Consider the following 15,737-nt stretch of genomic DNA (forward strand, 5'->3'; position numbering starts at 1 on the left):
GTTCAGCTTGTGTGTAGAAGCCAGCATGTTGTGCTTCCCAGTGGGGTTTCATACCGTATGTTCCCATTTGGGGCTACTTCTCAAGCCTAACAAGTGCCATTTGAAGAGCACAGTTTCCCCTGTAGGTGCATAATCTCTGGTAGCAAGTTAGGCACTCTTGGAAACTGCATTAATTCTTTCACACTATGCAAATACCATTTGGCAGGATAGTCACTTCCACACTGGGAGGAACAGGTTCTTAATCAGAAAGGCCTCTGCCTGCTTTTAAAATGTAGACAGCAAAACGTTTTTCAATGGAGAATTGTCAATGCTACTTACAGATTAAAGGATTATACTTTCAGTTTACATTTGTACAAAATGTTCAACACTTTGTACCAAGGAAGAGTTTTGGGCATCTTGGGATTTGTCTGTTACTCAGCCTGAAATCAAATATTATTTTCTATTCTAGGTATGTTGCTATATATCCATACACTCCTCGGAAAGAGGATGAACTAGAGCTGAGGAAAGGGGAGATGTTTTTAGTGTTTGAGCGCTGCCAGGATGGCTGGTTCAAAGGGACATCCATGCATACCAGCAAGATAGGGGTTTTCCCTGGCAATTATGTGGCACCAGTCACAAGGTATGGTTTTGAATAAATTGTTTACTATGTTCTAAACAGAGAAGCTTTGTTCTTTTCCATGATTTTCAGCCTATCCAGATTCCTTTCACATTATAATTGCCTGTTACATAGCCAAAGTTTTAAAAATCCATGTCTACGTCTGCTAAAATCCCTTCTAACTCTAAAATTTTTAGCTTACTTTTCACATGCATATATGTGAAATTACAGGTTTCTACCAGTAAATGTACTGGGTTTTAAGTTATTTGCTTTAACGTGAAAAGGTTCAACAGCACCATTTTCAGTATTTTTCTACTAGAAAAGGCGTAGTGTTGATACAAAGAAAAGCTATAGTGTCAATACTTAGGTGTTTATATAATGTGTACTGTATGCCAGGCAGGCAGCTTTGTAAACGCGTTACGCTGATTAACCTTAATTCTTCGCTGCTGTTACATTGAGGCACAGAGATAGCATACAGCTTGTCTGAGATCACATAGTGAAGAAGTGCTCAAACCTGAACCCTGGTGCTCTAGATTTCTATCTGTTTCATTAACTTGGTAATTACCTCTGAATTCTGACAATGAATTCTATCATATAGTCAGAAGTGTAGCATCTATGCTAGACCCTTCTCAACTGAGGGCAGTTTTGCTCCCCAAGGAACATTTGACAATGTCCAGAAATATTTTTGATTGTCATAACTAGAGGTTGGGGGTGCTACTGGCTTTAGTGGATAGAGGCTAAGAGTGAAACGTCCTATACATAGGACAGCCTCCCACAAAAAATAATCATAATCTGGCCTAAAATGGCACTGAGGTTGAGAAACCCTGTTCTAGAGTGACAGAAGCTTTAGAGATGCAAAAATTTATACACTTTATGTAAAGATAGTTCAACTTTTGGTCGCTGAGGGAAGAAGCCTTGGAAATAGAATTAAATGACCTGTAATGAAATCAACACTGGGGGAGCCCTAGTTTTTGACCACCGGATGTTTAATATACAGTCCAGGTTTAACTGCATTAAATCATTCCTCAAACCCCCTGATTTTAAACAAACAGCTTAATGAACTGACATGTTTGTCAGCTGTTGGCCTTGATTTATAGGTTGGCCAGCAGCCTAATCAAATGAAAATCACTATTGTTGCAGATGGTGACAAAATGTTAACTTTAATTTGACTTGCAAATTTTTAATCAATATAAACATTGTTTTCTGTGTATGTTAAAATCTACATTCAGAATCCATCCCATCCAGAAAATGGCAGATAGAACCTCCCTGGTGCAAAATAATGATAATAATAGATAAGAGAAATGCGGCAAAGAACAAAAAAATAAAGTTAATGAAGGAAAACATTTTTATAAAATACTTTTTATCAAAAATTTTTGTCAAAAACCAGTTATTAGAAGTCTCTCTGCTTGTATAGCCGGGTGCAGTGGCTCACACCTGTAATCCCAGCACTTCTGGAGGCCAAGGTAGGCGGATCATTGAGGTAAGGAGTTGATCACCAACAAGGTGAAACCCCATCTCTACTGAAAAAAAAAAATACAAATATTAGCGGGGAATGGTGGCATGTGCCTATAGACCCAGCTAGTTTGGAGGTTGAGACAGAAGAATCACTTGAACCTGGAAGGCAGAGGCTGCAGTGAACCAAGATCACTCCACTCAGTCCAGCCTGGGCGGCAGAGCAAGACTCCATCCCAAGGGGAAAAAAAAGTCTCTCTGCTGTTTAACTCTAGAGGAATATGTGCTTACAGTAAATTCTGTCATTCATGATAAATAATAAGGATGTTCAAGTTAAGGAAGTGTTTTCTTAGTAGAAAGTTACTATATACAGAATTGTTATCATTTAAATGAATTTGGAATATGAAAAAAATACATTACACAAAACTACACTGAGCTTAATTACATTCAGTGAGTAAATAGATGTTTAAAGTTGGCTATAACCCTGTACATGTGCAAATACAGGATGAATACAGAAGAGTTATGTCACACTGGCCCTGCCTGCAAGGAACTTACCAAGTCAGCAGTATTTGATAAAGAATTTATTAAAAAATAAATACACCGGCTGGGTGCATTGGCTCACACCTGTAATCCCAGCACTTTGGGAGGGTGAGGTGGGCAGATCACCTGAGGTCTGGAATTCGAGACCAGTCTGGTCAACATAGTGAAACCCCACCTCTACTAAAAATAGAAGAATGCGGCAGGGCATGGTGGCGCATGCCTGTACTCCTAGCTACTTGGGAGGCTTAGACAGGAGAATCACTTGAACCTGGGAGACAGAGGGGTAAGCCGAGATCATGCCACTCCACTCCAGCCTGGGCAACAGAGTGAGACTCTGTCTCAAAAAATAGTAATAATAATAACATACCACATTTTGTAATCAAGGACCAAAGCATAAACAATTGTGGAGTTTAGAAACAGGATGAAAGAAGAAATCCACGTGAAACAATAGAATCATAAGATCTTAAACCTGAATCTGAGGCAAGGCTTCTTGAACTGACAGCGTTGGTGCTGGGTCTTGAAACATAAATGAGATTACGATATGTCAAGAGAAGACGGAGAGGACATTCCACTAGTGCGTGTATATATGTGCATGCATGTACACGGGCACATGTGTGATGCGGAGCTGGAGGCAAGTAGGAAGCCAGGAGAGAGGAGCAAAGATGTGGAAATGGGGATATTGTCAGGGAATGATCCTAGCTTGTTCTGTAGATGAAGTGGGAGAATCCAGGGACTTGAAAGTCAGCGGAGATATTTGGTCTTGTTATGGAAAGCTGAACGCAGTAACTGTATATTCTTGAGCAGAGTATGACGTGTGGTTTCTGGTGATTCAGAATATATTTCAAGACCTTTCTCTGTCTCAGAGCCATCGTTACTTTGAATTTTCTATTCTTAAACTTTATAAAAATAATTCATTCATTTTTTAAAATGTTTTGTGTTTAAAGCTCTGAGTCATTTTTCTTGCGTTTAATTGTTCTTTCTCTCATTTTGCTGATGGATCAGACTTTCCATCTATGTTTCTGTCTTGGCAGGGCGGTGACAAATGCTTCCCAAGCTAAAGTCCCTATGTCTACGGCTGGCCAGACAAGTCGGGGGGTGACCATGGTCAGTCCTTCCACTGCAGGAGGGCCTGCCCAGAAGCTCCAGGGAAATGGCGTGGCTGGGAGTCCCAGTGTTGTCCCCACGGCTGTGGTATCGGCAGCTCACATCCAGACAAGTCCTCAGGCCAAGGTCTTGTTGCACATGACTGGGCAAATGACAGTCAACCAGGCCCGCAATGCTGTGAGGACAGGTAAGGAGGAACCCAGGACAGAACATACCAGGATAAAGGTCTTACCTGCCTAATAGTAGATCTTTTATGACAGATGTTGAGAAATGTAGATGTAATTAAAACAATGAACAACGTTAGGCACAGTCTACTTAGTGGAACCTGGTATCTGTTTATCTGGGCTAAGCGTGTCCTGCATATTACTTCAAGTCTGATGGGTAGATCTAAAGTCTGAAAGAAATTAGGCTGATCCTAACAATGTCAATAGTACTTGAAATTTTGACTTCTATAGTTGAGATCTTATGATCTCAAATCTCACTACTACCATTCATGTGACATTGTGTGATACTCTACTAATGGGTGTGCTGATTATTTCTGATTAACTTAAACACAAGTCTACTTTGGACCCTATGGGATCTTAAACAGCTTTCGTAGTTCTGTAGCACTGAAAACCTTCCCAAGAGTCTCGGGTAACTAATGGGATGAGGGGTAAACTAAGGGTTTGTGAGCTCTATCAGAAAAACATAAAGAAGGAAAATGATTAATAAGAAAAGAGAATGAATAATAGGAAAAGGACTAGAGGGAGACATGGCTTGACACTGTAGAATGCCTTCAAAAACTGGCTCAGTGTGTCTAACACTGTGGAGGGGCTGTGTCCTAAGTAAAAGAACTGATCTTCCAGGCACTCAATAGACTCAAGGACTGATCTGGAAGGACAATAGATAGTGTCTAGGAATCCAGCTAAGATTAAGTGCTTTTAGGCTACCGTCCATCCCATCTTTATTGTAATAAATACAGTAGCAGCCTTTCGTCATGGTCTGTTGCAGTGAAATGACTCATGTTTTGGTGAGCAGCATCTATTAGATAGTTGAATTTTGCTGTGTTCCCTCTTTCCATCTACTAGTTGCAGCGCACAACCAGGAGCGCCCCACAGCAGCAGTGACACCCATCCAGGTACAGAATGCCACCGGCCTCGGCCCTGCATCTGTGGGCCTGCCCCATCACTCGCTGGCCTCCTCACAACCTGCGCCTCCGATGCCAAGCTCAGCCACGCACACTGCTGCCATCAGTATCAGTCGAGCCAGTGCCCCTCTGGCCTGTGCAGCAGCTGCTCCACTGACTTCCCAAAGCATCACCAGTGCTTCTCTGGAGGCTGAGCCCAGTGGCCGGATAGTGACTGTTCTCCCTGGACTCCCAACATCTCCTGACAGTGCTTCATCAGCTTGTGGGAACAGTTCAGCAACCAAACCAGACAAGGATAGCAAAGTAAGACCTTACTTACTTACTGTTTCTCCGCTTTATTTACTTCCCAGTTTTTCTTCTTATGTTGTGTCTGTCATTTTTAGCTAATGAGAAGAGTCATTGTTCAACAAACCCTCAGGTGCTCCCCACATGTGAGTCACTATGCCAGGTGCTAGGAGTAGGGTGGGGAAGAAACGCAGGCACCACCCCATCCTCTTATCTGGAGCTCATGTTTCTCTGTGTTTAAACACCCACTAGTTGCCACGCCCCATGCTGCATGTTAGAAGGACCACAGTGAATGACACTTAGTCACTCCTCCATGTGCAGCTTACAGTCTTGTGGAGGAATTTCCTTTTCCCTATAGCTACTCATTCTTTCATCATTTTGCTATCCTCAAGGCTTCCTGCTCAGTGAGTCTTGCTTGGTAAGAGTTCTGGCAAAAATGTATGTATGTGAGGGGAATGAAACTGTTGATCAAAAGTGTTATTTGTGGATTTATTTTATCTATAGCAGTGGTCCCCAACGTTTTGGGCACCATGGACCAGTTTTGTTGAAGACTGTTTTTCCATGGACCCAGGGGTGGTGGCGGGGAAATGGTTTCAGAGTGATTCAAGCTCATTACATTAAGTGTGCACTTTATTTCTATTATTATTATACTGTACTATATAATGAAATACAACTCACCATAATGTAGAATTAGTGGGAGCCCTGAATTTGTTTTCTTGCAACTACGTGGTCCCACCTGGGCGTGATGGTAGATGGTGACAGATCGTCAGGCATTAGATTCTCATAAGGAGTGCGCAGGCTACATCCCTCGCATGTGCAGTTCACAATAGGGTTCATGCTCCTGTGAGAATCTAATGCCCCTGCTGATCTGACAGGAGGCGGAGCTCAAGCAGTAATGCGAGTGATGGGGAGCAGCTGTAAATACAGACGAAGCCTCACTCGCTCGCCTGCTGCTCACCCCCTGCTGTGCAGCCTGGTTCCTAACAGGCCACAGGCTAGTACTGGTCCATGGCCCAGTACATCTGACCTTAAGCAGCATGGTTCCTTGAGAGGTAAGACTTAAAATACAAGGAAACATTATTTTCTAAATCCATAGGTTTTTTTTTTTTTTTTAATGTCTCATTTGGGGCTGAATTTTAAAGAAAATATAGATGAAGAGTTATATTGGAAAGAATAACCTACGGTTGGGTTTAGAGACAGGTGATTGGAGGTAAGAGAAATTGAGAGTGGTTAAATGTAAAAAAGAAGAGATGGTAACAGATCTGGATAATTTTATTGTCATCATTACTTTTTCCCCAATATTTTACACATTTCCCCTGAAGCTCTATACCAGTTCTGGGAAGTTTGAGGGAGGGTGATCACAGACTTCTGGCCACCTGGTTAAGTGGTAATGTATGTCATTCTATTTAAATGGTTAAGGGAGCCTGTAAATAGCAGTTTATAAGGAAATAAACTTTATGGCCCACTAAAAAGTTAATATTTAATTGTTGGGTTAACATGAGAGTTTTTGAAAAAGATTGGTATCTGTTCAGTGTTTATAATTAACTACATTAAACTTGCACTCAAGCCAATATGTTCAACTTTGTTAATATACTTATAAATAATTATTTTTACGGTTTAGATTTTAAGGCTTGGGAACAATGTGTCTCAGAGCCCTTGCCACTGATAAGAACAAGGACTCTTCAGCTGGGCCCTTCCAATGTAGAATTCACTTAATCTCTGAGGCTTTAAAGGTCCTTATGATAGACAGAATAGTGACTCCCCAAGGATGTCCACCTCCTGATCCCTGGAACCTTTAAAGATGTTTCATTACATGGCCACAAGGGCCTTGCAGGTGTTATTAAATTAAGAGCCCTTTGACAAGGGGGTTATCCTGAATTATCCAGGTGGGCCCAATGTAAACACAAGGATGTTCTTAAAAGGGAGGCAGGAAGTTTGGGGCCAGAGAAGGAGACGTGATGGTGAAGCAGAGGTAGGAATGATAGGAAAATGAGGCCACAGGCCAAGGAATACAAGAAGCCTCTAGAATCTGGAAAAAACAAGGGAACAGATTCTTCCCCAGCGGCTTCCAAAAGGAACCAGCTCTGCCAACACCTTGATTTTAGGACCGGATTTTTACCACAAAGTTTGAGTTAACCTGTTACAGCACCATCTAGTACAGGTCCTTACTGGTCATCCTGTGGAGCACCCTTCCCTGACAAACGGCCATGGCTTCTGCCTGGGTGCGTGCCCTATTGACCAAGCAGTGCTGTAGCCCAAGACTGCCCTGTGCCATCTTCAGTCAGCTGTAACTCAACTCAGCCTTCCAACTCACAGCCTTGCAGTGAGTTCTTTATTTTGAGGGCCCACATAGAAAATGCATATCTCCCTTCTACATGGTGCCCTGAGGTATTTGCAGGTTTGTCCCCTTGTGTCTTTTCTCTAATGCTATATTCTTGAAGTTTTCTTTACCTATTCCTCATATCACAGATTTCAAGTTTTCCCTTATGAACTCTCCTATGTCATTTAATGTTCCAAATCCACTAAAGAGACTTCTGGTTGATGTAAATTTAGGAATTCCATGATTCTTGTCACTTAATCATGAATCTTCATGACTAGAGTGTCTTTATACACATTTCTCCATCATATCTACAAGGGTGTCCTGGGAGACGTCACCAGATGCCACATTGAGATTCACCTGCCTTTTACATCATCCTCCCATCCACAGAGTTCTCCCCATTGCCCCATGATTTCTGCAGTGACTTATTGTTAGTGGGTATCTCCTGGAAGAGTTTTATTTCCCTTTCTAAATGTTCATAAACCTTTTGTTTAATACTCTTTTAGAATTTCCCAGATGGTCTGCAAAGTGCTTTGTTGTCATGTGTTTGAAAATTGGGGCCAGGCGTGGTGGCTCACACCTGTAATCCCAGCACTTTGGGAAGCCAGTGCTGGTGGATCACCTGAGGTCAGGAGTTTGAGACAAGCCTGGCCAACATAGTGAAACCCTGTCTCTACTAAAAATACAAAAATTAGCTGGGCATGGTGGCACATGCCTGTAATCCCAGCTACTCAGGAGGCTGAGGCTGGAGAATCGCTTGAACCAGGGAGTCAGAGGTTGCAGTGAGTCAAGATCACACCACTGCACTCCAGCCTGGGCGACAGAGTGAGACTCTGTCTCAGGGAAAAAAAAAAGAAAATTGGGACTTGCACGTGCCCTTTCTTGCCTGTTCAGTTGACCCTCATTCCAGATTCACCAGATTATCAAAGGTTATTGGTTGCATTTCTGCTGCTATTTTTCTCTGAGTGAATTCAGCCTGTTAAGAGTAGTCATTTGATCTCTAAATCCCAACTCTTCACTCATTTCCCTCTCGTCAAAGTTTGTTCTTCCCTTCCAGTCTAAAGATTATCCTTCCCTTTCTTCTTGCCATCCAAGAACCACCATCCTCCACAGCAGGTCTGTGTCTTTCTTATTCTTCTTGTTTCAAACATAACTTTAAAAGAACTCTTAAAAAAATTTTTTTTGTCTTTAGCATTTTTGCAAGTTTAAGCTCATTCTGATCTTTAAGCCTTCTTGAATTGCTATGGGCCACGTTATGTTCTTTGTTATGGGCTCTTCTCTTGATCTTTTTGTACGTGCCCTTTAAAAATTTGAGCCATTAGGCTGCTCCCTGGGAGATCACATCAGTACCTTTAGATGCCTCTATGTTTCCATCTGCAGGGATGATTTGCAATTGTATGGTTAGAATTTCATTTTTGAGAGCCTTCCTATTCCTCTTGAAGCATCTTCCCTTTTGAGTTTCGGATCATGCATATATTTTCTTTGAACATTTAAAAATCAATTCTTTTAAACTATAAAGTTCAAACCTGACTATCACCAGCCTCTTTTTCCATGCTTTATTCCAAGTTCTCGATATTTCTGCTTCATCAGCAGAACATCTCCACCCCTCTCTGGTTTCTGCCCTCCCTCTAGTTGATCAGAATTAGATCCAAAGTTGCAGTTTGCTCAACTTTCTGTGAGATTAAACTGTCAGCAAGGAAAAACTGTATTAGAGATCCTAGTTTTAGTTGAGACTTACAGCAGATATCTAGGTATTTGATAACGTCCTCATTTCTGTCTTTCCTCATCATACTGTGAACATCATCATCCATTTACTTGAACCTATCAGCAATGCATGGTGCATCTCCCACATGATAGTGTGCCTACTGCCCCTCCTGTTCTCTGTACCCAGCTGCTCTGCAGTGGGCTACTGCTGCTGTTCCACAGAGAAAGATAATTTTATAATGTGCAGATGGGACTGTCGCAGCTTCTCTTCTAACCGGCTACTCTTTCGAATAGTATTTTATTTGGAAGTCCTGTTGCGCAAAGTCTCAGGGATCTCTAGACGCTGCGTTTTTGTCCTTGTGTTAAAATCTGTAGCTAACTTTGGTGTCTGCACTCTGTGGTTTGATAAACAGCATCTGAAACTCTGTTTCATCTCAGTTCTTTCTTGTTTGAAATCCTAGACCTTTTCTACCATTGTTATTCTTCCTTCTGTGAGATCCCTAATATTTTCCACTGTCATCAGTATAACAACTTTATCTGGACACATTTCTTACTTCATATTCAGTTCAAAGCCTCCATTATTTGATAACTAATCTCCAGGAAAATGCATTTCCAAATCTTTAAAGAGAGACTTATGTATATGTATATATGTTTTATTGGGTTTTGTTTGTTATAAAAAGATTAAGGCTGGGCACAGTGGCTCACACCTATAATCCCAAAAGTTTGGGAGACCAAGGTGGGCAGATCACTTGAGTCCTGAAGTACAAGATCACCCTCAGCAATTTAGCAAAACCCTATCTCTACAAAAAAAAAAAAAAAAATTATTTTTAATTAGCTGGGCATGGTAATATGTGCCTGTAGTCCTAGCTACTTGGGAGGCTGAGGTGGGAGGATGGCTTCAGCCCAGGAGGTCAAGGCTGCAGTGAGCTACGTTAATGCCACTGCCCTCCAGCCTGGGTGACAGAACTAGATCTCCCAGGCTGGAGTGCCGTGGTGTGATCTCGACTCACTGCAACTTCTGCCTCCCGGGTTCAAGTAATTTTACCACCTCAGCCTCCCAAGTAGGTGGGACAACAGGCATGCACCTCCACTCACAGCTAACTTTTGTGTTTTTAGTAGAGACAAGGCTTCACCATGTTGGTGGTCTTGAACTCCTGGCTTCAAGTGATCCCCCTGCCTTGCCCTCCCAAAGTGTTGGGATTACAGGCATGAGCCACTGCGCCTGGCCTGAAAAAAATCTTTTTGATTAGTACAGTTGTGTAATTGTTCTTAAGTTCTCTAAGTTCTAACCTTACTTTAGAAAAAGAGGAGGAACCACCTCTGATGCCAGTGTCTACCCCAAGTGCTTCCATTTTCTACCCGTGACTTCAAAATCTCCAGTGGTGCTTTGTAAGTCTCACCTGACATTGACATTGATTCCATGTGAGTCAGCAGGAATGGGTGTTGGTCAACATGCACTCTGCCATATCCTAGATCCACTCCTAAAAGCCACCTTTCCTACAGGTGGGCCACACAAGGTCAACATTTAGTGTCTCAAATCCCCCACCCCCAAATTCCCGATGGTTCTCCCTTAAGGAGCCAACCACAGATTTTCTTCAGTGTTTTAGGACCTTTCCTATTGTTCTTTTCATTTATTTATTTGTTTATTTTAAGAGATAGGGTCTTACCATGTTGCCCAAGCTAGTCTTGAACTCCTGGATTCAAGCAGTCCTTCCACCTCAGCCTCCCAAGTAGCTGGGACTACAGGTTCACACCACTGCACCTGGCTTATTATTATTGATTTTCTTACGCAGAGGTCCTATCTGGTTTTTAAATATTCATTTTATTTTCTGAACATTTTTCTTGAAGTCTCTACTGATCATTTTCTTTCTTTCTTCCTTTATTATTAATTTTTTAAACGAGGTCTCATTCTGTCACCCAGGCTGGAGTGCAGTGGCGCAATCATACCTCACTGCAGCCCGAACTCCCGGTCTTAAGCGACCCTCCTAGCTGGGACTAAAGGCATGAGCCACCATACCTAGGTAATTTTATTTTGGTAGAGATGGGGTCTTGCTGTGTTGTCCAGGTGGCTCTCAAACTCCTGGGCTCAAGCAATACTCCTGCCGGGGCCTCCCAAAATGCTGGGATTACAGGTGTAAGCCACTGTGCCCAGCCTCTAGTGATCATTTTCTTTGTTCAAATGATTTTTCTTCCTCCTCCAAGGTGTTTTGTTTTGTTTTGTTTTGTTTTGTTTGCATTGTTTTGTTTTGCTACAGGGTATTCCTCTATCACCCAGGCTGGAGTGCAATGGCATGTCATAGCTCACTGTAACTTCCACCTCCAGGCTCGAGCAACCCTCCCTCCCACCTCAGGCTCCTGAGTAGGTGGGACCACAGGCGTGCACCACCACACCTGGCTAACTTTTTCATTTGTATTTTTGTAGAGGCAGGGTTTCCCTGTGTTGCCCAGGCTGATCTTGAACTCCTAGGCTCAAGTGATCCTCCTGCTTCAGCCTCCCAAAGTGCTAGAATTACAGGTGTGAGGCACTGTGCCCAGCCTGAATGTAGTCTTTATTAATTCATTTAGTTTTCATTTCTGCTGTTGGTTTTTGAAAAAATAATGGTGCTCGTAGATGCTAAGTGTCTGAGTTTGCAAAATGATCTCTCTCAAGTTGAACATTATTCTGCTAAGAGAAAAAATCGGAATATGCCATTGAAAGCCATGGTTCCTTGGAACTAGGACAGCATCTTTTCTGTATTACCACCTCCACCCCTTACCCCTTGTGCCATGCCATGATTTCTAATCCTTTGCCTTCTGCTCTGTGGGTAGTCAGCATCAGTTGATGATGATAAGACATCCCTTAGAAGTCATTAAAGCAAGCTGTATTTAATGTGTTTAATCATTTTAGATGAATTAAGTCATCTTTCTTCTTAATCACTTTAGAGGCTGTTCCCTGAGTGCCGTTGAGTTATCTGATATTTTACTGAGTGCTCAGAACTGAGCTTTTAAGAAATGGCTTGGCCGGGCGCGGTGGCTCAAGCCTGTAATCCCAGCACTTTGGGAGGCCGAGACGGGCGGATCACGAGGTCAGGAGATCGAGACCATCCTGGCGAACACGGTGAAACCCCGTCTCTACTAAAAAAATACAAAAAACTAGCCGGGCGAGGTGGCGGCGCCTGTAGTCCCAGCTACTCGGGAGGCTGAGGCAGGAGAATGGCGTAAACCCGGGAGGCGGAGCTTGCAGTGAGCTGAGATCCGGCCACCGCACTCCAGCCTGGGCGACAGAGCGAGACTCCGTCTCAAAAAAAAAAAAAAAGAAATGGCTTTAGCTATGGCTTGCTGAGATTGTAATTTATCAATGGACTTGATGTTCTCACTGGACCTTTGGGGGTCCGTGGACTAGCGTGTGCTTTCTTACATCATGGCAAACATAGCTGGAAGTCGCAGCTGACTGCTGCCTTAGAAGTGGAAGCTACTGGACGTTATTCTTTTGCACGTCATACCTTGGACTTCAGACCTCAGGCTCTCTACAACAAGTACGGAGCAGCATTGACAGGTGCTTAGTCAGACCACTTCATTGACCATAGGCTTTATTGAAAGGCGTATTGAAAGGCTTTATTGCCTCTGGATCTGGGGAATCCAACATATCCTTTATTTCCTTAGGCCTGGCGCTAGCTATATTTTTCCTTCCTTTCACTGGTCTCATCCTCTTCCAATATTTTCTCAGCCTCTAAGCTTTAGTGGGTGTAGGGCCCTGCACTCGCCACTGGGTGAGATAGAGCGGTATATACAGCACTGTCACTGCACTTACGCAGGCAGTCCAAGTTTGTGAGGACATTCATTAGAATGCACATAGTAGCCCCACAGAAAATGTGGCATTGAATGAGTGAAGCGAAAGCGCGTAAGATCAGCTGAGGACAGGCTATAAAGAGAAATGCAAAAGGATCATCCTCTACCCCGGAGAGTTGCAGGGTGGTGGGGATCAGCTGGCTCTGCTCATCTGTAGCCCAGGTCAAGCAAGTACAGAAATGACTTTAGCACCCACTCCCACCCTCTTTTCCCATTTCTAGCCCACGGACTCACATGTCCTTGAGCAGCTTTAGGTAACTGGGGACTATGGTGCACTGTCCCTGGGATTGTTCCTCATAGTCTGATAAATTATTGCTTTTGTCTCCTTTTTTCTGCCATACTGTCTGTAATGGAACAATGTTGTTAGGGATTTAGATTCATTTTCCCAAGGAGTTTTTACTGAGTCTAAGCTATTATTCCCAAGAAAAATTCCTCAGCAGGTCCCTTATAATTTCTATTTCCCTGTTAGTGGGCCTTAATAATTCCAATTTGCCTACAGAGCTTTCTAAAGAAATAGTTATCTATGAAGTGTTTCATGTTCAAGCAGTGCTTCCATTCAGAGAACTTAATGATATAGTTGACATCTTAGTAAAACAATTTTAAAGGATCATGTTAAACTTGGTCATCAGAAAGAACATTCATGCTTAAGGTTTCAGAATGAAGGAGCACTCTCTTGACATCTGATTTTCCTAGCAGACCTAAGATAGAAAGTATCAAAAGAGACAAAAATTCAAGAGATGGCTTCTGTGGAATTGTGATGGTTGAAAAAACAAACAAAAAAAAATGCTTATTTGTCTATTTGCTTGCAAAAGGAGAAATCAACTTGTTTCTAAGTATACCGAAGCTTTCCTTAAAATGGATGTCTTATCAAGGAGGTACTTGCAAGGGAGATGTGGTTTGACTTCTGTTTTATTGGCTTGTTACATTTAATCGAGGTGGCGACATGTAAGAAGTAGTTTAACCCTTAATTCTGATCACTGCCTATAAGCGATAAGGCTCATGTCCATGCCTGTGGAATAAAGTGCTGTCATGTTTACATTTAATTCTGCATGCAGTCAGCTGTCTTACAGCAATTAGAGATAGGATAGGCAGAAGTTCAGGAAATTAAATCCATAATCTGAAATTTCCATTTTATCCTAAAATATCTACTAATGCTTTTACCAAACCTGGGATGTGAATTGGTGAGTTTTATTGTCTTATATCTTTTTTATCGGTTTGTCCTACTTCAACAGAATGTCCAAAACCAAACAAAAAAAATATATAGCAGAAAGGGAGGAGGAGGAAAAGTAAAGGTCAGGTTAGCACCACACAAAAATTGGTGGCCAGATTATGAATAACCAATTATCAACAGAAATAATGTAAAAAGATCAAACCAAACATTGAAACCATAAGGCCTCATACACCTACTATGTACCCACAAAAATTAAAATGAAAAATTAAAAAGTAATAATGAACTATAGGGCCATTTTGATTACACCAGCAATAGTACTGTCATTCTCCAACTAAGGCTCATTTTTTTTTTTTTCCAGAAAGAAAAAAAGGGTTTGTTGAAGTTGCTTTCTGGCGCCTCCACTAAACGGAAGCCCCGTATGTCTCCTCCACCATCGCCCACTCTAGAAGTGGAGCTGGGCAGTGCAGAGCTTCCTCTCCAGGGAGCAGTGGGGCCCGAACTGCCACCAGGAGGTGGCCACAGCAGAGCAGGCTCCTGCCCTGTGGACGGGGATGGACCGGTCACGACTGCAGCGGCAGGAGCAGCCCTGGCCCAGGATGCTTTTCACAGGAAGGCAAGTTCCCTGGATTCCGCCGTCCCCATCGCTCCACCTCCTCGCCAGGCCTGTTCCTCCCTGGGTCCTGTCTTGAATGAGTCTAGACCTGTTGTTTGTGAAAGGTGAGTTCAACTTTGTTCCAGGAAAAAACTAAAAAATGAACAACAGGCTTTAGGCTGGAACGTTTATTGTGATATTTAAGATGTTTTGCCATATCTTCCTAACTTTTGAAACTGAGCTTATGAAAATAAGCACTGAAATTTTTTTCCCACTTGACACAACATACTGTTTTCTTTTTTCCTTTTTCCTTCCATGTTTCTTAATGGGTTGGTCCCCAGCCTTCCTTTTCCTTTATTTTCTCTACTCTGCCATGCCAAAATTGTGTCCAGGTAAAAACTGTCAATCACTGGGAACTTTTTCATGGATTTACTTCTTTCTTGTTTCTATTCCATTGCCAGCAATCGCTCTTTTTTTTTTTTTTAATGCTTTGCCTTTTTTATTAAAAGTTTACATTGTTTCCTGTTAGTTGTGCAGCAACTAGAGCAGGTGTGTCCAATCTTTTGGCCTCCCTGGGCCACACTAAAGGAAGAATTGTCTTGGGCCACATATAAAATATACTCATATGACTGGGCATGGTGGCTCATGCCTGTAATCCCAGCAACATGGTAAAACCCTGTCTCTGCTAAGATACAAAGAAATAGTCAGGCGTGGTGGCAGGTCCCTGTAATCCCAGCTACTTGGGAGGCTGAGGCAGGAGAATCACTTGAACCCGTGAGGCAGAGATTGCGGTGAATGGAGATCGTGCCACTGCACCCCAGCCTGGGTGACAGAGCAGGACTCCATCTCAAAAAAAATAAAAATAATAAATATATATACACACATGTCTTTATAGATACTGTTAAAAATATTTTACATTACATATATATATACACACTAACATTAATGATAGCTGATGAGCTAAAAAAAAAAAATAGCAAAAAAAATTTCACAATATTTTAAGAAAGTTTATGAATTTGTGTT

At 42.3% G+C, this 15,737-nt stretch overlaps 1 protein-coding gene across 1 annotated transcript in view; it reads left to right on the forward strand.

The window, feature by feature from the left end:
- The window catches only part of SH3RF1 (SH3 domain containing ring finger 1), a 178,429-nt gene that overhangs the window by 152,614 nt on the left and 10,078 nt on the right, over positions 1-15,737 (forward strand). The window contains exons 8-11 of the mRNA XM_011959638.1: positions 449-619; positions 3,619-3,878; positions 4,759-5,120; positions 14,481-14,839. Coding sequence (XP_011815028.1) covers positions 449-619; positions 3,619-3,878; positions 4,759-5,120; positions 14,481-14,839 — 1,152 coding nt within the window. The remainder of the gene's footprint in view (positions 1-448; positions 620-3,618; positions 3,879-4,758; positions 5,121-14,480; positions 14,840-15,737) is intronic.

The sequence above is a fragment of the Colobus angolensis genome, unplaced genomic scaffold (assembly GCF_000951035.1).
Source record: "Colobus angolensis palliatus isolate OR3802 unplaced genomic scaffold, Cang.pa_1.0 Scaffold5, whole genome shotgun sequence".
Taxonomy (NCBI): Eukaryota; Metazoa; Chordata; class Mammalia; order Primates; family Cercopithecidae; genus Colobus; species Colobus angolensis.